This window comes from Astyanax mexicanus, chromosome 6 (genome assembly GCF_023375975.1).
Source record: "Astyanax mexicanus isolate ESR-SI-001 chromosome 6, AstMex3_surface, whole genome shotgun sequence".
Taxonomy (NCBI): domain Eukaryota; kingdom Metazoa; phylum Chordata; class Actinopteri; order Characiformes; family Acestrorhamphidae; genus Astyanax; species Astyanax mexicanus.
Window position 1 is genome coordinate 22183705 of NC_064413.1, and position 21366 is coordinate 22205070.

The following is a 21366-nucleotide window of genomic DNA, read 5'->3' on the forward strand; positions in this document are numbered from 1 at the left end:
AATAGAGCTGAATGCAGGGCCTACTGTTTTATTAGATTATTACTTTTTAATTGTTTTATTTGTTTTATATTACTTTTACATTTTGCTGTTTTTTTTATTTTATTGTAAAGCACTTTGAGCTGCAATAAAGTTTATTATTATAAATAAATTTTATTATTGGGTGAGACGGCACAATCAGGTTAAGCATAACATTTAAGGCAAGGCATTTTTTTTTTTGACAGTACCTCTTGACACTTTTGATCCCTTTTTCCATTAAAATATTAATATTTAAAATATAAATAATATAATATATATATATATATATATATATATATATATATATATATATATATTATGTAAGTTATGCAGCATTCATCCAAAACCATGTTAATGTAGTTTTTTTTTCATTGTTAAAGAAGGACCATTTTGAACCATTTTGAGTGGAAGTGGAACATTTCTATTTAACCTGTGCTGCCTTTTCAGTAGCACTCCCCTTCACCTCATCATCTTCATCCTCAATTCTCTCTCTCTCTCTCCCTCTCTCTCTCCCTCTCTTTCTCTTACTCTCCATCCATCCTCCCCAGTGTCTGTAAAATTCCTCCTTAAAATGGAGCAAGGGTGCTGCTTCTTTTGTTATCCAAAGCTCTTTTTTGTTCCCGCTTTCACCTTATTCATTTTCTTATTTTCTTGTTTTCCCTGAATGACAGTGGAAGGCAGGATGACACAGAGTGAGGAGCAGCGGCGCAGGGAGTCTACTCAGAAAGAGAGAGAGAGAAAGATGGAGAGAGAGAGGCAGGGAGAAAGTTTATAAGGCGCAGTTTAGCAGGAAATGTAAGAAAGAAGCCTGGGAATCTGTGGTGACCAGCTGCAAGAGAGGAGATAGCAGAGAGAGGCTTTTAATTCTCAATCCCCACAGAGCCTTTGAAAATTACCAATCTTCTTATCACAGACGCAGGGCTGCTTATGCAAATTGTTGTGGAGTGGAACGTTTAAACGGAAAATTACTCGACAGCAGTTTTTTTGCACCCCCCCCCCCTTTCGCTCTTGCGCTCTCCCGCTCTCTCTCTCTCTCTCTCCCTTGCTCTCTTTCCACATAGAAAGCCTGTTTCCAGTCTCAGATAAGAAGATGAATTGCTCTCCGTGCTTTGAAGCGCGTCAGGATTTAAAGACTCCAGCCCAGCTCTGGTCTAGCACTGCCGCTCTCGCTGGCTTTGTAGCGGAGGAAGAAGAAGAAGAAGAAAAAAAAAAAAAAACGAGGGGAGCGAGAGAGAGAGAGAGTGGAGAAAAAAAAGAAAAAAAGAAAAGCATTTCAAAACATCATAGATTCACTGCTCCCTCTCTGCTCCCAAACACGGCTCGCTGCCTGCGGAGTCAAGCCGGAAAATATATATTTAAATGCAGCTACTCAAATGTATTTACCCAGATTTTTTATTCATATGTTTGTAGTCAGATGTTGAATTTCCGCACTTCGGGCTTAATTAAAAAAAAAAATAAAAAAAAAACATGACAAAGTAATGCAAAGGCAAGGGGAAGAGGGGGTGGGCAGGGGGGGCACTTTCTTCCCCCAAACCCCAATAGAAAGTGTTTGAAGCAGTTAACAGCCAAGTAACACTTGTGGCGCTGAAAAACGGAATATCCATCACACTCAACGCTTATCGGAGGAAGTGGGCGCATGAGGCCAGGCAGATACGAGTGTTATAGGAAGCTGATGAATACGATTCATGAATGAACAATGAACTGGGTCTGTGGTGTTGGTCATCTCCATAATTCTCCACTACGTACTCTATTAGATCCTGGTTTAAAAGAAAAGTTACACTGCATGTATATTCACACTCTAAAAAAAGTTTCAAGTAGGATTTCCTTTCTAACTGGAATATTCACACACGTGTGATTTCTTACTCAGAATCTCAGGAGAGCCTTTCCAACCCCAAGTTCAGAATCCAAGATGGCTGCCCAGCACGTCAACACTAGAACATATGGAAAACGACAAGCATTTTAAAACTTCATAGATTCAGTGCTCCTACTCTGCTCTCTTAAATATACAGCTCTGGAAAGTAATGGAAAATAATAAGAGACAACTTAAAATGATGATTTTCTTTGATTTTACCAAACTGAAAACCACTGGAATATAATCAAGAGAAGGATGGATGATCACAAGCCTTCAAACCAGGAGTGGATAAAGTTATCCATAAGCAGTGTGTAAGACTGGTGGAGGAGAACATGCCAAGATGCATGAAAACTGTGATTAAAAAAACAGGGTTATTTCACTGAATATTAATTTTTTGTATTATTTGAGTTCTGAAAGTTACTTATCTTTTTTTTTTTTTTTCTGAAAATAAATGCTCTAAATGAAAATATTTTCATTTGGAATTTGGAAGAAATAACAATGCTCATTTTACTCAAACATGTACCTATAAAAAGCGAAATCACAGAAACTGATTCAGAAACTGAAGTGGTCTCTTAATTTTTTCCAAAACTGTATATATAAATGCAGCTAATGAAATGTATCTACTCAGATTTTTATTTATATATTCCTAACAATATTATGAAGCATTCCATTTAAACTTGGATATCAGAATTTCCAAGAGTTCCAAGTAGGACTTTTTCTAAATGGAACATTCCCACAGGTTTAATTTCCTACTCAGAAAGTCAGGAGAGCCTCACCAACCCCAAGTTCAGGATCCAAGATGGCTGCATTGCACATCAACAGTAGTACACATGGAAAACAACAAGCATTTTAAAACATCATAGATTCGGTGCATAGATTATGCTGCATTCCATTTGTACCTGGATGTCACACTTTTCTTTTTTCATGTAGGGATTAACTGGAATGCCCCTATGAGTCGGATTTCCTCCTCAGAAAGTTGGACGAGCCTCACCAACCCCAAGTTCAGAGTCCATTTTTCCCCCAACCCAATAGAAAGTGTTTGAAGCATTTAACGGCCACATAACACTTGAGGCGTTCTTGAAAAAAAAAAAAACGAAATATCCATCACACTAAATGCTTATCAAAAGAAGTGAGCACATGAGGCCAGGCAGATATGAATGAAGTTATATGAATAAAAGATGAATGAAAGAACGAATGAACGGAAACAAATGTGCATCCATAGCCACAACTAGGTCTGTGGTGCCTAAAACGTTATTCTGCATTCTGTTTAAACTTGGATATCAGAATTTTCTCAGTTCAAACAGAACTTTTTAACTAGGAAGTTTTCAACAACAGCCTATATTTCATTTAAATGCATTAACATTGGCCGAATACAAACATATACACAACATACTTTTTATAGGGAAAAAAAGGGGCAATAAGTATTTTTAAAGAATGACTTTTAGTTTGGCAGGTATTTAATGCTAAAAAATTAGGATGTTCCTACATATCAGATTTCCTACTCTAAAGTAGGAATCAAGATCCAAGTTGGCTGCAAAGCATTTAAACAGTAGTAAATTAGTAGGAGTATTATACAGTTTATTATAGAATTATCAATTATTTATTTATGTCTCATAATGTCCATTTACTTTGTGTAGACAAATTTTAAAAGTGTTTGGATGTGCCAAATATTGTGTGTTATCAACTAAGTGCTAACCTTTGACAGTTAGCCATTATTCACCATAAAAAAGAGGTAAATACAATTATGTACCTGTTTTTTTTTTTTTTTTTTTGCTAACTGATTAGATTGGAATGCTGTAAATTCTAATATCTGAGTAAAATGAAATTTTACTAAAGACTAGGATATTGCAGCAGTTGTATCTGCAATTAAAAAACGAACATTTTTGAAGGGTTACTAGTGCAGCCTTCACGTTCCTAGATTTACCTCTACTTTGTGGCCTTTAGTGAGGAGAAAAAAAAAGTCCATTCTGCTGCTAAAGGTCTGGAATCACCCAGCTGTTTAAAATCTTTTGAATGTAAATGAAAGCACACCAGGCAGGTCCATGCCTCCATTCCTCCTCTCCATAGCTTTAGAATAGCTAAAGTCTGCACTAACTGCACCGTTTTTCAAGTAGTTGTTGAATACTGTGTGTTAGAATATAAAACAGCTGAGAGTTCAAGTTCATATTCCAGATTAACTACCTACTGTGTGTGTTCAGGAATCATTTTCAGTTATGTTATACATCTGAAATTATATCTATTCACACATTTTATTCTGTTGCCATGGTGTCAGACCTTTCTGCTGTTTTTATTTACGTCTGAATAAGGGTTTTACAGAACACTGACTGTATAGTTTAGGTCACACTGCATTGGTTTAGACATCACTGTTTTATATAAGTCCAGTACAATAGCAGAAAACATCCAAACAGCACAAATTCATAAGGCTATGTTTTATTGTTTTATTCATTTTAATCAGGCAGCACTACAAGTTCCAGTTTGTTCCACTTCCAACCCTTTGAGGTTGTTGAAAACAGAGGAAAACAGGTCTATTAGCTCCTGTGTGTCATGTGCACTCGCCATAGTCAGACACCATTCAGCTAGAGCTGAGCTTAGCACATGTTGTGTTTTTTAACAATAGTTTTCTAAAGGGGGATGAGTGCGTTCGAGAACTCAATGGTCACTCCATTGGAAGAAGCACAAAGCCTTGGAGTAGTAATGGAGGACTAGTTGTCATACTTGAGCCATGTTGTAAATGCAGATATCTCCTTCATAACATTTCGACGAAGAATTCGACAGTTTCTCTCTCAAGAAGCCACTCAGGTGCTTGTGCAGTCTCTCTCTTGTCATCTTAAGACTTGACTACTGCAACTCTCTTCTGGCTTGTCTTCCACTGCGAGTTCAGAATTAGGCGGCAGCTGGACTCAAATTAAGTCTTCCGAAGTTTAGTCATGTGGCTCCTTTGCTGCGTTCCCTCCACTGGCTTCTTGATCAAAACCCTAACTCTGGCCTACAAAGCAAAAAAAAACAAAAAAAACGGACCAGCTCCTTCCTACTTAATGGCAATGATGGTCAAAGCCAGATCTATATCAAGAGCTCTTAGAGCTTCCAGTACGGCTCGGCTCGAACAACCATAACTCAAAACCCACAGAAATCAACAAACATCCCAACTCATCTCTGTGCTGGAGGACCAAGGAGGTGGAATGAACTTCCACTGTGTGTCAGAACAGCAGAGTCACTCGCTGTCTTCAAACGTCGACTGAAGTCTCATCATTTCAAAGAGTTTCTAAACTAATCCAAAAAAAAAGAAAAAAATCTCATAGGGTTCTAAATGTCTAAACATGATCAAGCTCTGTGTATTTCTTGATTCTAGTCTCTACAAACTAGCTCTGGATATTTTTTGAAGTAGCAACTAAGCACTGTTGTAAGACGCTCTGGATAAGGGTGTCTGCTAAATACCTTAACTGGTCATTTTAATGACCAGTTTTCTTTTAGTATGATTGATCAGTCGCCAATATGAGAGCTTTCCAGGAATCCTTGGTAATACATCATAATATTTTGTGAGTTGCCTCTAAAGTTGAAATGTACTTTACCTTTTGTAATCCGACACATTTACACAGTAGAACTCCAGGCACCAGCTGACAGATTCTGTGAATTCTCGTGTAGAAGTGCTTATCTTAAACTTAAAACTCCCATCAGTTTGGATGTGATTCCTCTAGCTTTCTGACTGTAGCTGATAAACTTTTGATTAGGGTTAAATGTGGGCTGTACCGTGGGTGATATTTTTTTTTCTTCACAGCTCTGCTGTGTACTGATACTTACTAGTGATGTACTCTTGAGAGGGATGTCCAGTTAGCAGGGTTAAAAATCTTTATACTCTGTCCTCTAAAAGAGTCATGTTAGCAAAGCCAGGTACAACACTGACTTTAATGGACATCTGCAGATGTGTGAAGGGTCTGTAGTTCCATCTATTGATTTGAAAAAGGAGAATAAGCCACACACAGAGATGCTGTAATCCTTAATGTCATCAGGTCACAATTGTAATATGTATAATTCTTTTTAGGTTCTTAACTCTCCACACAAAGTTGCAGTGGGTGGCGTCTTATAACCATCTCTTTTGTCTGTTTGTCCACAGAGGCAGCTGAGAAAGAGGAAATGCTATCTGCTGATAGCTGGAGCACTCATACTGACTCTACTGATCATCATCATTGCTTTATCAGCCAGAAAATGAGGGAAAACATCTAGGTAAGCGTTTATTTTTATTGTTTTAAAGGTTATCAATGTGTTTAAACCAGAGACATTAAACATTATGACAAGTGAGCAGTCAGATTTTATAGTTGATGAGTTGGATGCTGGATTAATAATGGCTGAAGTGATATGACCAAACGTTAAAATGCATTCTGGTGGAAACAAGGAAGAATGTTTCGTCTGGTCCAAATTGAGAGATGGACTTTTGTGAGTCTCCTGGTTGAGCTTTTGCTGGGGTTATCATTTCAGTTTTCCTGTCTTAAAACAGTCGGCATCTCTGTGTTCAGGTGAAGCATCTTTTAGATGAATCTTTGTTTTAAATAGTACTGTATTCTACGGACTATAAGGCGCACCATATTATAAGGCGCAGTATCAATGAACGTCTATTTTCTAATCTATTTTCATACATAAACTCACTGGATTATAAGGTGCATTTTAAGCAACACTAGTAAGGAACAAGGGTGTCGCCATGTTTCCCTTCTAATTCAGCAGCTCTTGCTGTAATTCGTAAAAAACGAGTGTTGGATGTTGGTCTACACAGATTTCTCTCCTGAAAACTGTTTATTTGGGTCAGTAAAGCGCTTTCGTATATTTACTAAGCTTAGTAAGCTTAGATTCCCAGTATTTTAACACGGTTAGCGGAAGCGCTAGATGCCCAAAGTGTAATTACGGTACAAATAGCTATTTTATAAAACACGACACGTCGTTCCGGACAGAAATAAAATGACAGAGGACCCCCTATAAAAAAAATTAAGAAAAAATTACCTCAGGACACCCTGAGAAACTAATTCCGTCTGGATTTATGGATTTATAGAGTGAAAAATACAGTATATAGTACTGTGGCAACTATGTAAGTGTGTTTACAGAAAGCACAAGGAGGAGGGGCAGCGGAGCGGAGTATTCCTACCCTATCGTGCACTGTGGCTCCACTTTTAATACTAAATCATGGATGAATACCTTAATTAATGTGCTTTATCTAGTGGGCATTTTTTAGCTGTTTTTAGTTTCGGGTTGTTATGTGAATTGTTTGGGTTTCCTACCATGATGCTGCTTGGTAGCAGTTTCAGTTACTCTGGTTGTATTCTCAATGTTAAGGCATACAGCAGTGGGTTTTACACATTTTAGACCACAAAAATGTATTGTCCTGACAGACAGTTCTGGTGGAAACAGGAGAGTTGAGGTGCACATTGAATTCTGCCGTGATTTGAGCAGCCGTGGTTTTATGTTTTTTGGATACAATCCGGGTTAGCACCCGAACACCCCTTTCAGACAGCTTCCTCTTGCGTCCACAGTTAATCCTGTTGGATGTGGTTCATCCTTCTTGGTGGTATGCTGACATTACCCTGCATACCGTGGCTCTTGATACATCACAAAGACGTGCTGTCTTGGTCACAGATGCGCCAGCAAGACGTGCACCAACAATTTGTCCTCTTTTGAACTCTGGTATGTCACCCATAATGTTGTGTGCATTGCAATATTTTGAGCAAAACTGTGCTCTTACCCTGCTAACTGAACCTTCACACTCTGCTCTTACTGGTGCAATAATGTGCAATTAATGAAGATTGGCCACCAGGCTGCTCCAATTTAGCCATGAAAACTCCCACACTAAAATGACAGGTGTTTCAGTTTTATTGTCCAACCCCTGTATGTGTTTTTCAGCGCTGTATGAGTCCAGTAAGCTCATAAAACACATTATTGCATGCCACAGTACAGTATCTGGCCTTTAAGATTAGATTTTTTTATTATTATTTTAATTGAGAGCCTGAAATTATCCTATCAAAGCCAATGTAAGAACTTAACTTAACATTATCTTTTCTTTCCTAATGTCAAAGATTTCTATGTTCTTTGTTATCCGCTAATCATTCTAAATTAAAACAAGGCACATTTGAAGTCCTATAAAAAGTAGAGAGGCGATTGCTTTACGTGCTGAAATTAGACTCTTGACATTTGTTTAACCTCACATTTAATATCAGCATGGCTTCGGTTACTGTAGAGCTTTTATTAGACAGAGCGTCTGCGGCTAATATTTCACCCACACGTAACAAATCTTTTAAAAAAGAGCTCGGCACTTTTGTCGGCTACATGGAATACCTCCGCGTCGATCTGAGAAAAGGCCCGGGGCCAACTTGAGCTTAAAACTGCTTCCATTTGCTGGAGCATGGCTGCTCATTCCTCTGCAAGCTGCTTTCGTGTATTCCCTCGCTTGTCTGTTTGCTCATTCATTCCCTCATTATCCATGGGCGAGAGGTGCGCGAGAGGAGCGGAGGAGGACTGAGTGTGTTTCCATGAGGTGGTAGAGGAGGGAGATGTTAATCTGAGTGGTTTTGATCTCCTCCCGCGGGAGAGCCGCATGAGTGACAGTCTGCACTCCTCCAAATATCGATCAGCACACTCCCTTCTTTCTCTATCTCTCCAGATAACCAACTCTGCTCGCCCCCATATCTCTCTCTCTCTTTCTCTCTCTCTCGAACATTCTATCTCTGTTGCATGTTTTTTCCTCTCTCACTGTTTCTTTACTTCTCCTACTCCATTTTCACTTTCAACTTCAACACACTCTATGGCCCGATCCCGTTTCTCAGTTGCATCCCTCCCCCTTGTTTTTGAATGTCATCCTTCCTTTTAAAACTGACAGTTATAATCTATAGCTGACAGTGGCTGAAGAACCCTTTAAAAACAAGATATATCATCAAATTAAATAAAAAAAAGAACACTGCTCCATTACCAGGCTATTAGCAGTGTGAATGAAGTTCATTAACTTATATAGCACCTTTCTAGAAACCCAAGGACGCTTTACAATTTCCATGTATTACACACAACAATGCATACTCAGAAAAGCGGCAGCCAATAAATAGCGCACAGCGTACTCTTAACCAGAAACATCTGTCCACCTGGAGGACTGCATCGGGCACTACATCACTACATCAGAGCCAATTTATATCTGGGCAGAGTCATACATATATTTACACACACAACCTTACATACATACTACACACTTACACGTACACACCAGATCAATTTAGATTTTATATCATTTTTATTCTTGGCCATTAAGAGTATCCATGTTTTTGGTTAGTGAGAGAAAACCGAAGTCCCCGGAGGAAACCCACGCAGACACAGGCAAAACATCGAAACTCCACCCATATAGGGACTTGAATCAAGGCCGCAGTGCTGGGAGGCGAACTGTGCTAACCACTAAGCCCCCGTGCCGCCCAGCAGTACTCTGTAGGCAACCCTGCCAGTCAATTTAGGGCATTATATGAGCCATTCCACCGAATGGGGAATTTGCTTGTTGTAACTTTTCCAAATTAAACTTATTTTTTAATCTTTTCTCAACTTTAAATCTGATAAAACAAATATTTAATTAACTCAGGCAGCTTTACCTAATTTTTTACAAAGTTTCTAAGCCGAAGATGGTTACAAAACTCATGTGACGTTTAAAAAGCATGTTTAAAAGCAAGTCCACATATTCCTTTGATTTTCTCTCAAGAAAGTCTTTATTTTAAAGAAATAGTTCATAGAACTGCATGTTCAAATAGATATTTATAACCAAAAAAATCCCTCCTGTTACTGGCACTCACTTCTGTTACTGGAACTCACTTCTGTTACTGGAACTCACTCCTGTTACTCGAACTCACTCCCGCTACTGGCACTCATCCCTGTTACTTTTTATGTTTTCAGTAACAGGAATGAGTTTTTAGAATAGCATTAGCAAAAACATGGCAAATAACTAAATGGCGGTTATGCTAATAGCATGAGGAAACTGAGCGCATTTTCATGATTTTCCCAAAATTTGTATTAAAAAAAAATAAAATAAAATAAGTTCTAAGAATTATTTAACAGGACAAGAGTGTTGAGATCGACCTCTTCAGTCATAATTACAATAAGATCAAATATACAGAAAAATTAATTAAGAAACTTACTTTTGGTTTTCACATGATCTTCAGAAGAACCAACTGATGTCACTTTCCTTTTTTTTTCAGATGGGGTAATGTTTTACAGTAACAGGAATGAGTGAAACACAGGGACATAACTAAAATATGTATTTTAACTTAAATATTATGGTTTATTATGAAAAAAATATTTATTTTTAAAGCATAGATGGAATTTTAATAATTATATTTCATAGAAAAGTTTATAGTTAGAGAGTGGAGACAGGTAACAAATGCTATTTTTTTCAGTGTTCTAAGTATTTTTTTTTTTATTTCTTTTCTTAATTACATATTTTATTTTTGCAATTAGGTCAATGTACAAGACACTTTGCTTAATAATAAAATGTATATACAATTTCTGTGCACATTTATACTTTATACATTTATACAGAAATGGCACCCATTCGGTGGAATGGCCCATATTTAAAAAAAAAAAGACAATTTTTTTTTTTTATTATTATTGTCCTGTACTCCAGTTATAGAGAGCTGAAGTTTGTTTTTCAGTTCCTTTAACTAAGATTTTTTTCATTCCTCTTTAAATATTGCAGCAGCCTTTGTCACTGCTGAAGTACCATTTAAGGTGGAACAGGAAAGTTAGTGTTTTCTTTTTTTTACTTGGTATGAAGAAAATGGCCATAATACACTAGAAGTCTATTAAATTAGGATAATGCAATAGTTAAACATCATTTTAACTAAGTAGTAAATAATACACGTCATTTTTTCTTACTGAAATTTCTCATAACCCTCTGTTTTGAGTGTTTCTGGAAAAAAATCTGGAAAAATTGGAGGCTGTGTAACCTTAACAATGAGAATCAGGATATCCTACTCCTAGAGATGAACTCGAAAAATTAAGGGGTATGAAGGAAAATTCGATTGGGCCTTGCTCTTTCTCTCTCTCTCTCTCTCTCTCTCTCTCTCTCACTTTCTCTCCTAACCCCCCTCCCCCCAACCCCCCAAACACACACCTTCTCTCTACACCGCACGTGAACCCAGATAGCATCTTTAATTAACGAGCTCTTAACTGCTATTTGTAAAATGGTATGAAAGCGTGAGTAGAACCTGTTTGAACTCCAGCTGTAAGATCTTGTCTCTCGCTAAGCGTTTCATGCCTTCATGAATTATTGAGAGATTCAGACATAATATTGACACACATATTGATGATAATAATTGATGAATAATAATTATATTAGTTCACTTTCTAGTGTGCTAATAGGAACTGCTTTGTTGTGGCAACCAGTAGGGCAATCTTCTGCTTTCATAAAGGGTCATTATCAGAATATGGTGACTTTTGGCATCTTATAAATGATAAAGAAATCTTTTAAAATACATATAAATATTTATTAAAGGGAAAAAAACTATACAACCAATCTAGCCCTGTGTGGAAGATTGTTTGCCCCCTAAACCTAATAACTTAGTTGTGCCACCCAATAACTGGCAATAAGTCTTTTTTTGTCTAATCTTCTTTACAGAATTGTTTTATTTCAGCCACATCACAGGGGTTTCACCTGTTTAAGCTCATGCCACAGCATCTTAATCGGAATTTGACTAGGCCACTGCAAAACCTTCACTTTCTTTTTCTTTTTTAAGCCATTCAGAGCTGGACTTGTTTGTGTGCTTTGGATAATTGTCCTGCTGCAGAACCCAAGTACCCAAGTGAGATTGAGGTCAGGAACAGATGGCCGGATATTCTCCTTCAGTATTGTCTAATAAACAGCAGAATTCCTGATTCCAGCAAGTTCTCCAGGCCCTGAAGCAGCAAAGCAGCCCCAGACCATCACACTACCACCACCATGTTTTACATACAGTGTAATGTCTTTTTTCTGGAATTATGTGTAAGTTTGACACCAGATGTAAAAAAAAAAAAAAAAAAAAATCCACTTTTGTCACGTCGGTCCAAAGAATATTTACCCAAAGTGCTGGGGATCATCAAGATTTTTAGGCAAATGTGAGATGGGCCGTTGTGTTATTTTTCTTTAGATGTGTTTTTTCCTTGGAATTCTTCAATGGAGACCATTTCCCACCAGTCTCTTTCTTATTATTGAATCATTAACACTGACGTTAACTGAGGAAAGTGAAACCTGCAGTTCATTAAATGTTGTTCTGGGTTCTTTTGTGACCTCCTGGATGAGTTTCCATTCCCCTTTGGAATAATTTTGGTCGGCCAGGAACACCTTCATTAATATATATGTGTGTGTGTGTATATATATATATATATATATATATATATATATATATATATATATATATATACATACAATCTTGATATTTTGCCACAGCAGGGTTGCATCATACACTACACTATACGATGCCAAACCAACCCATATACAACCGCTTGGACTCCGTATTCGACAGCAACTGAGGGAACTTGAAATAGACCTCATGGATATAGCACAGACGCCTTACAACTCCATTCCACCATGGACCCTCAAAAGACCCAGTGTATTTCTAGACCTCGCTAGTGGAAAGAAATCAGACACCTATCCAAACGTCTATCTTCAACAGTTAATGGACATTAAAGGAAAATTCCTGTCCCACCTTTTCATTTATACTGATGGTTCAAAGACTGAAAACAAGGTATCAGCAGCAGTGGTAGCTGGAGAACAGGAACTACGAGTAGACTTACTGCAACACTGCTCAATCTTCACAGCCAAAGCCTACGCTCTTTTAATGGCTGTTGACCACGTCACCACCACAAGACAGCAGAAATCCATGATCTGCTCCGACTCTAAATCCTGTTTACAAGCACTGGACAACCTCGACACAGGTCACCCCCTAATCCACACCATTCTGAATAGATTGCACAACCTTTCAATTGAAAATTTTGATATAAAATTCTGCTGGATACCAGGACATAGTGGCTTCATTGGAAATGAAAAAGCAGACCAGGTGGCAAGAAGACCATCAAAGGCCGAAACAGCGAACTGCAAACTCCCACCAACAGACGTGAAGGCCCTAATTCACAAATACATTAATGAGAAGTGGCAAAACGAATGGAACACCCAAATAAACAGCAAACTGTACGAGCTCAATCCCAAAATTGATTGTGTCACCAACACGTATGTAGACAATAGATGGGATCAAGTCATTTACTCAAGATGCCGCATTGGCCACACCAGACTGACATACTCCTTTTTACTGAAGGGCGAAAGACCCCCACATTGTGATGTGTGCCAACGAACTATTACTATAAAACATATATTTACCGAATGCCCAAGATACTTATCTACGAAACAAACAAATCTGCCTGTCAGATACACTAGTGGACATTTTCAACGAAGACAATGCAAACTAAGTACTGACCTTTTTAACTGTTACCAACCTACGAGTCCTCATCTAAGGACGAGATCATAGAACCTTGTGAATAAACAATACCTATCCTGCCACGAAATAGCTGACGAGCTGATGTGGCGTTAAACTCAACTAACAAACCAACCAACCAACCACAGCAGGGTTGACAAATTAAGCTTTACATCAGCTAAATATGGAGCTAATATGAATTACGCTCCCTAGCAAATTGAAGCTGTGATAAGTGGTTCCTCCTACTGTCACTGTTCTAGCATTGATTTTGTACGATTTGATTTAACCAAACATTTAAGTGATTGATTGCAGATTGTGATCATTCAATATTTTTTTCAGACCACATTTCTTTCTCGAAGAAGATAATCACCCCGCCAGTTATTATCCAATGGGTGACCCTTTTTTTTTGGCTAGGCAGTGTATAATGGGCTGTTCAACATGAAACAGTGATATGATTGAAATGGTTTAGATGATATACAGCTCTGGAGAAAAATAACTAAAAAAAAACACTTCAGTTTCTGAAATCAATATTTGGTTTTCATGCATCTTGGCATGTTCTCCACCAGTCTTACACACTGCTTTTGGATAACTTTATGCCTTTCCTGGTGCAAATAAAAATCAATCAGTTCAGCTTGGTGGTTTGATGGCTTGTGATCATCAATCTTCCTCTTGATTATATTCCAGAGGTTTTTAATTGGGTAAAATTAAAGAAACTCATCATTTTTTAAGTGGTCTCTTATTTTTTTCCAGAGCTGTATTATCTTTAGCCACCCAGTTTACTTCTTAAATAAGTCAAAGTCTAAAGGGTGTGTTTTAATAGGACTACTACCATACACAATTTATGCCTGGAGTTATTTTGACAGGAGGGGGAAGGGGAGACCACCCTACTCCCCAAAGTGAGTAACACTGAGTATGATATCTTGGATGGCTGTGACATCTCCAAGTATCGAACACTCAATCTCCTGACAATTGGGATGAAGCTCACAAAGTGGTGCCACTTATGAGCCCCCCGCCAGTGTGTACATGTGTGAATATTAATCCCACCCTCTTTTTATTCCACTCACTTGTTGGCCTCCTCTCCTCTCAGTGCTCGAGTTAAGCATGTTTGGTGTACATCCGTCGAGTTTTCTTGTGCAGGTGTGCTCTCTGCGGTCACGGATTACTGCTTTTTCCAGATTGGTGAAGCAATGTATACAAAATCATATTTGCAGTGGAGATGGGATTTCAGCGCGGGCTGCGTGCTGTGTGTGGAGAAAGGGCTGAGGGGGTTTGGGTGGAGGGGAGTGACAGCGTGAGCAATAATGTCTGGTTCTTTGCCATCACAGACTCTGGTGTAAGCCTGTGAGATGCAGCCAGCCCGCTGTGTACCGGGAACTGGCTCCAAAACTAGTATGGATTTATAAAGAATTAACAGCTCTGAGTCTGTGTAAACACAAAACGATCGGATCTGCTGTTCGCCCCTTTATTCGCTCTTTTCTCCACTTCCTATTTGTTCTGTTTCTCTGCTTCTCACAGTATGTATGTTATGGGTTACAGAGGTGTCGTATTTATAGGATTGAGACTTGAGATTTGTTATTTTTATTTATATTTATTACAGTAGTAATTAAATAAATATAGGGTAAACCAGCAGTACAGATGTGTGGTTGTCAAATTCTGTAAAACATAGATCAATAAATCCATAGTTACAAGATTTATGGATTTATTGGTCTCAATTTAAAAGAATTTGCTTATTTAAACAACAGTAATCAGCCCTATAATCAGGCATTTTAATGGCTTTTTAAAAGGTAAATAAGAGTGTTTTTTTCTGGAATTAAAAGAGTGAATTCAGCTTTTAATTGATTCACGTCCTGCGATGTGACTATTGGGCATGTGCACATCATGATGACTCTTCTTAAACGATATATTGTGCAGCCCTAGTGTGTGAGGTTGAGAAGAGGGGAGTTTAATTCCCTGTCTCTGTGTGTTGAGGAGCCTGCCTGCCTGGAGGAAGAAGCTGTTGCAGAGTCTACTAGTGGAGGTTTGGATGCTACGGTATCTTTTGCCTGAGCGAAGAGTCGGTGTGAGGGATGGGTGGTGGCTTTGCAGATGCAGCACGTGGTGTAGATATAGGTCCTGGAGCAAAGCTTTCGGAGCTCAGGACATTTAATATGTTAGTAAAACAAGTGCTACCTTATAGCCTGAGCTAATAGTGTAACAGCTATACTGTACCAATGGTTCTAAATGATCTTTTTCTAACATGTGCAGATGTTCAGGCTTAAGAAAAGCATAATAAATCTACATCTTTTTTTACTCCTGCATAATTGATCATGATAGCAGTGACATACTGTCATATTTCTGAACCTTACACTGTTATAAAGTCAGTGTCAGGAGCTAGAATGTGGCGTGGGAGGAGGAGTTATTGAAAGAGACAAGAGCAGGAAAGGAAAGTCTGGCTAGAAATAAAGCATGAGGGGGAAAAAAAAGAACCGAGTCTCTGCTCGGAGACACAGAATGGCAGAGGGGGAAACACAGAGCCTAATATATCAGTTTAATGAGAGTGGCAATGACAGAAATAACTGGGGAGCCGCTTCGCCTCTCAAATCAATAGCATGGCGCTTTATGGCGCACTAAATAACGCAATAACTGCACCCTGACACTTATTCCCGCGAATTATGTTACCAGCGCTGCCCTCACATCTTGTTTACAGAGTCATTTGGGGGTGTGTGGGGGGGTTCTTCAGTATGCATGTCAGTGGCATGCGCTAACTGTAGCGCGCAGAGCCGTTAAAATCAGGGTCGATGAGGGACCGGCCCCGGCTCATCGTGTCGCTAGTCTGCTAAAAATGAACTCTTAATGGTGTGACAATCGGTTATTGCTCTTCCCACTTCTAATTTTGGTGAATGTGATTATTTAATACAGCACAAGTGCCTAAACTCTCTATTAGCACTGCTAGAATCTTCCACAGGCTTCTGTAGATCTCGATGAGTCTGCAGAAAGATGGATGATCTGTGCACATCACTTCACTTCAGCAAATACTATGCAGCGTAAAGCTGTGCCTTTTTATATATGGAGCGAAGGCATACAGCAAAATGCAGGCTGGCAAGTCTGGCAGTCCAGAGAAAGAGTGAGTGAACAGACAGCCGCCGAGGTGTTAGCAAGCACTGGAAGTTCTGAGAGAGAACTCTTCTGCCTCAAAGTGTAAGAGACACAAACTTACATCCTGACAAAATACCATATATATATATATATATATATGTTGCTGACACGGTTGATTTATTTAGCTGTAGATGAAATTAGATTGAGGTGATGTATTCAGAGTGAAATGACATTTTGTACATTAGAATTTGATGACACTGCAAAAGCTGCTACTTTACTTTCTTTCTTTTTTTTGCTGTCGTTTTAGCTACTTACTTACTTACTCCTGTTGAGCAAACTTCAAAACTTCATCAGATTAGCTCTTTCCTGGTGAAAAATAAATATATATATATTTATGTATATATAATATATATACTTAATTGTACCTAAAACATGATGAGAAATGAAATGTCTAAGTATGCTGTAAATACATGAACAGATTTATGTACGTACGTAAAATATATTAAAAGTACATTCATATTATGCTTTCATCAAATGTTTGAAAGTAAACTTTGATCATACTTTTTAAAAAGTGCAATATAGTGTATTTAAAAAAAAATAGTCTACTATGAAGTACACTTTTAGTTTAATTTAATTCAAAACTGGAGAATGTAAAAGCCCCCCAAACAAGCAACTGCAGTTCATCAGATTAGCTCTTTCCTGGTGAAAAAAAATATATATACTTAATTGTACTTAACACATGTTGAGAAATGTCAAAGTATGCTGAAAATATATTAACAGATATATGTAGTTACTTAAAATATATTAAAAGTGCATTAATAGTATGCTTTCATCAAATGTTCCAATGTTTAAAAGTAAACTTTGATCATACTTAAAAAAAAAGTACAATATTGTGTATTTAAAAAAGTAAAAAAGTAGACTACTATAAAGTACACTTTTAGTTTAATGTAATTCACTATACTTCTAAAATACTTATTTACAAATATGAAAAAAATGTGTTAAAAACAACTGTGCAAAAAAAGTGCAATGTATCATGTAACCTTTTAGAAAGTTAATTAAGTAAAGTTAAAGTTAAATTAAGTAAAATTGTAACACACTAAAAGTGCTGCTGCTGGAGTTTTTAAACGCCTCAGCATCATTACTTCTGGACTGCATTAAAAGTACATAAAGAACTACAGTCTGCATGTCTTTTTCTTTGTCTTTTTTTTTTTTAAGTAACATGCAAAATGGGGGTGGATGACATCTTTTTTTTTTTTTTTTTGCATTATGTAATCAACCCCCAATCCAGTCGGCATAATAAACGTACAAACTGCACCTGTACGACACTGTGGGTGTATCTCTTTACATGGCCAGTGTTTGCAAGCACGGAGTAGGTGGACAACAATAAACTGGCAACCCAGCACAGACTCCCAGAGAAACACACGCCCACACACACACTCACACACTTGCTCATGAGCAGAAGGGCATTTGGCCAACATGCTTTCCTGGGTCCTGCCAGCGCAGGCCTGCCTGGCTGGGCCAAGTCTCAGTTTGACCCTTATCAAGTGTGAGGCTGACTGCTGAGCGTGGGATTAGCGGGCAGACGCACGCCTGTGCCACCCGCCACACCTCTCTCTCTCTCTCAACCTGCAGTGTGGGCTGCAGTCAGACTGCGCAGTCAGACGCAGTCACCCAGCGAAAGGACATCTGACAGCTGCAGCCGGAGAGGCACAGGCACGCTTCAGGAGAGCTGTAGGGGGAAGACCTCCCTGCCTGCTGGTGTTTACCTCCGGGAACCCTCCGGATCCTTTCAACCACTTTCCTGTCCGCTGCCTTTATCTGCTCACTCTGCGCACAGGCAGGAAAAAGCTTCACGCTGGATTTGGGCAGATGGAATTAGGTGGATTTGGCAGAGGTTTCTGGAAAGAAACAAGTTTTAACATATATTTATTTTATTATTATTTTGAGCGGAGATTTTAATGCAGTGTTAAATCCAGCGACATCATTAAAACCAGCACATCAATTTTTGCTACACTCGTTGCCCTTATTATCAGCTCCACTGAGCATATAGTTGCACTCTTTAGTTCCTTAGTTACAGACTGTAGTTTATGTAATAAAGTAAGAGTCGCTGCATATTTTATTACATTTTCTTTTGCCCCGTTCTTCAATAGACAGGACCACACAGGACCACCACAGGGTCCTATAGTTTAGTCTTGGGCTTTGAGGGGTACTCAAGCCCAAGAGTTAGAGGTGTAAGAAGTAATGATTCTCAAAATAACATTAATATTGAATTATTAGCTTGCATGTAAAGATTTGTGTCAGACAGTGGTTCATCTTGTGTTGTGTTTTTGTATCAAAAGATGTTGAGGAGCTTGATTTAACTCTTTCTAAAAGCAGTTTACCTTTACTCAGGCTTCCTGCAGGTCCTTAAAAAGTCTTAAAACGTCTTAAATTAAAATCTTGATAATTAAGGCCTTAAATTGTCTTAAATTTGCTGTAGTTATTACATTTTTAGATTTAATGCTAGTGAAAAGCATATACTAACATTAACAGCGAGTTACTGGGGAGAGAACGAAGTTTAGCAGATAGCTAGCTAGCATTAGCGGCGAGCTAGCTAATGTTACTAGGGAGAGAACTAAGGTTAGCAGTGAGCAAGCTAGCATTAGCAGCAAGCTTGCTAACATTACTAACTTTAGGGTAGAGCTAAGAACTAACTTTAGGGTAGAGCTTGCCAACATTTGCGGAGAGCTAGCTAATGGTACAGGGATGAGAACTAAGGTTAGCAGAGTTAACAATAGCGGCACACTAGCAAACATACTAATGTTAGCGGCTAGCTAGTTAACGTTACTAGGAAGCTAGTTAACCATACTGAGGAGAGAACAGCAGCGAGATAGCTAACGTTAACAGGGAGAGAACTAAAGTTAGCAGAGTTATCATTACCAGCGGGCTAGTTAACATTAGCGGTGAGCTAGCGGACATGCTAACATGTTCTGCATCACAATGGAACAAAATTGAAAAAGAAAACTGATAACAAATGGGAAACTTTAAGTTTAAATCCTCAATACAAAAATTGATTTTCTACTTAAGAAGTTATTGAATTTGACTTTTAAAATGGAGCAAGAATCCTGTTTATGAGCTGTTGCATTTTGAAGCAGTGACAGTTTGCACTCACATTGTCTGAGTAAATTTCACCCCATATTTTGAGTAAATATTACCTAAATTACCTAAAAAATGAAGTCATGTCCACCTAAGATTTCTTAGTACATTATTCAAAAAGTACATCTTTCCTATTGGCTCCTGGCACCAGTTATTTTCATGATGGGCATGTCCCCCAAGCTTTACTCACCATATGTGTGCAGTCTTGTCCACCAGGTATACCTTCCTTTGGGTTTCACCATTCAATATACCATTCAGTTTTATATAATTTATAGTTTATATAATGGTTTACTGCTGTGCCACATTGTTATAGGCTGTAAGAGCAAGTTACACACTGTAAGGAGCAGTAAAACCACCACAGACTAAGCAAAAGCAGGGTTATTTGGTTGGTGGATCATTCTCAGCACTGGCATGTGTATATCAGACAAAGCAAGGCAGCTGGAGTTTTTAAATACCTCAGTGTCACTACTGGACTCCAACCAGAAAGGATTTAACAGCCTGTTGCATGGTCTTAATTTTTTAGTGTTTGCACATAAAAAAAGTACAGCCTGCATGTCTTTTCTTTTCCCTTCAAATGCATTTAAAGTACAAAGTGAAAGGAGAAAGAATCACACTAAAGATACAGTGTGACTACATATTATGCTCCGTTTATTGGTTTATAAATATTTATAACATTCATGCCGTTTCTGTTGTTCAGTTTTGCATGTTGCATTTTTCTCCACTTTTCTAAGCACACTTTATAGCCGTTGCAAAGCAGTACAACAAAATTCAACCTCCACATTTAACCAATCCATGGCAGTAAACCAACGCACACTCACATTAGTGAATAATGCACCTCAGTGTCCAGGGTAATTAGGGATTAGGTCCCTTGCTAATTGCCACTTCAGCTGTGAATGTGAAAGAGAACATGCTGTTCCTTCCCTCACCTCCACCTATACATCCTGCTGGTTTAGGGGATGCTGATCCTAGATCATACATAATTACACTTTTCTTTTGTTTTTGCTTTTTTTTTTTTTTGTCATACTACAGGATTAGCAAATGTATTTTAATATCAGACAAATATAACCTGAGTAAATACAAAAAGCAGTTTTTAACACTTTCAGACCCTGCGCCCATTACAATGGACATCATGTATTTTCTGATTTTTAAAAATGTTTTGTTGCACACTAATTGAGACCTGTTTTTGTTCAGAATAGACTATAAATGACCAAAGAAAAGGTTTATAAGCCAGTTAAACATAGCTTAGCCCCGCCTACTAAATACAAAGAAGAGGAAAAAGTAAAAAAGCGAAATTTTACTAATTTTATGTAATTTAGAATATTTTTTGTTCCTGCTTATTTTAGTGTTAAGGGATGACTTGTAAAAAAAAAAAGATAAATATTAAATCGAAAAATGTTAAGCACAGACTTCCATTTCAATACACATAAAAAACAGTTGGATTTAATGTTAATATAGATTTTATAGTATAATATTAGAGTCTTCCTTTGTGTGCATTGCTAATAATAATAATAATAATAATAATAATAATAATAATAATAATAATAATAATAATAAATAATTTTTCAACACTTGCACATAATTGATGATTAGATATATTAGTTATAGATCAGGAATAGCACTCAAACTATTCCCTGAGGTATTAACTAGAGCTCCTGCTCTACAGCCATGTGATGTGAAATGAAATGCATCTATCTGTAACTAATGTACTGTAAATTAGCTAAACTCAATAATTCCCGTATTTTTTGCACTATAAAGCGCACTTAAAATCCTTTAATTTCCCCAAAAATTGTCAGTACTCCTTTAAATCCGGTGTGCATTATATATAAATTTTACCAGTCA

The 21366-nt window shown here is 37.8% G+C and overlaps 1 protein-coding gene and 1 long non-coding RNA gene across 4 annotated transcripts in view; one reads left to right on the top strand and one right to left on the bottom strand.

Annotated features, from left to right (window-relative positions):
- tsnare1 (T-SNARE Domain Containing 1) overlaps window positions 1-21366 on the top strand; it is a 283761-nt gene that overhangs the window by 237173 nt on the left and 25222 nt on the right. For all 3 annotated transcript variants that reach the window (XM_049480129.1, XM_049480130.1, XM_022673881.2), the window contains one exon: window positions 5979-6088. In XM_049480129.1, coding sequence (XP_049336086.1) covers window positions 5979-6074 — 96 coding nt within the window. In that variant the 3' untranslated portion in view covers window positions 6075-6088. The remainder of the gene's footprint in view (window positions 1-5978; window positions 6089-21366) is intronic.
- The window catches only part of LOC125802354 (uncharacterized), a 63163-nt gene continuing 59159 nt past the window's right edge, over window positions 17363-21366 (bottom strand). The window contains exon 3 of the long non-coding RNA XR_007439395.1: window positions 17363-18290. This is a non-coding gene — a long non-coding RNA (uncharacterized LOC125802354). The remainder of the gene's footprint in view (window positions 18291-21366) is intronic.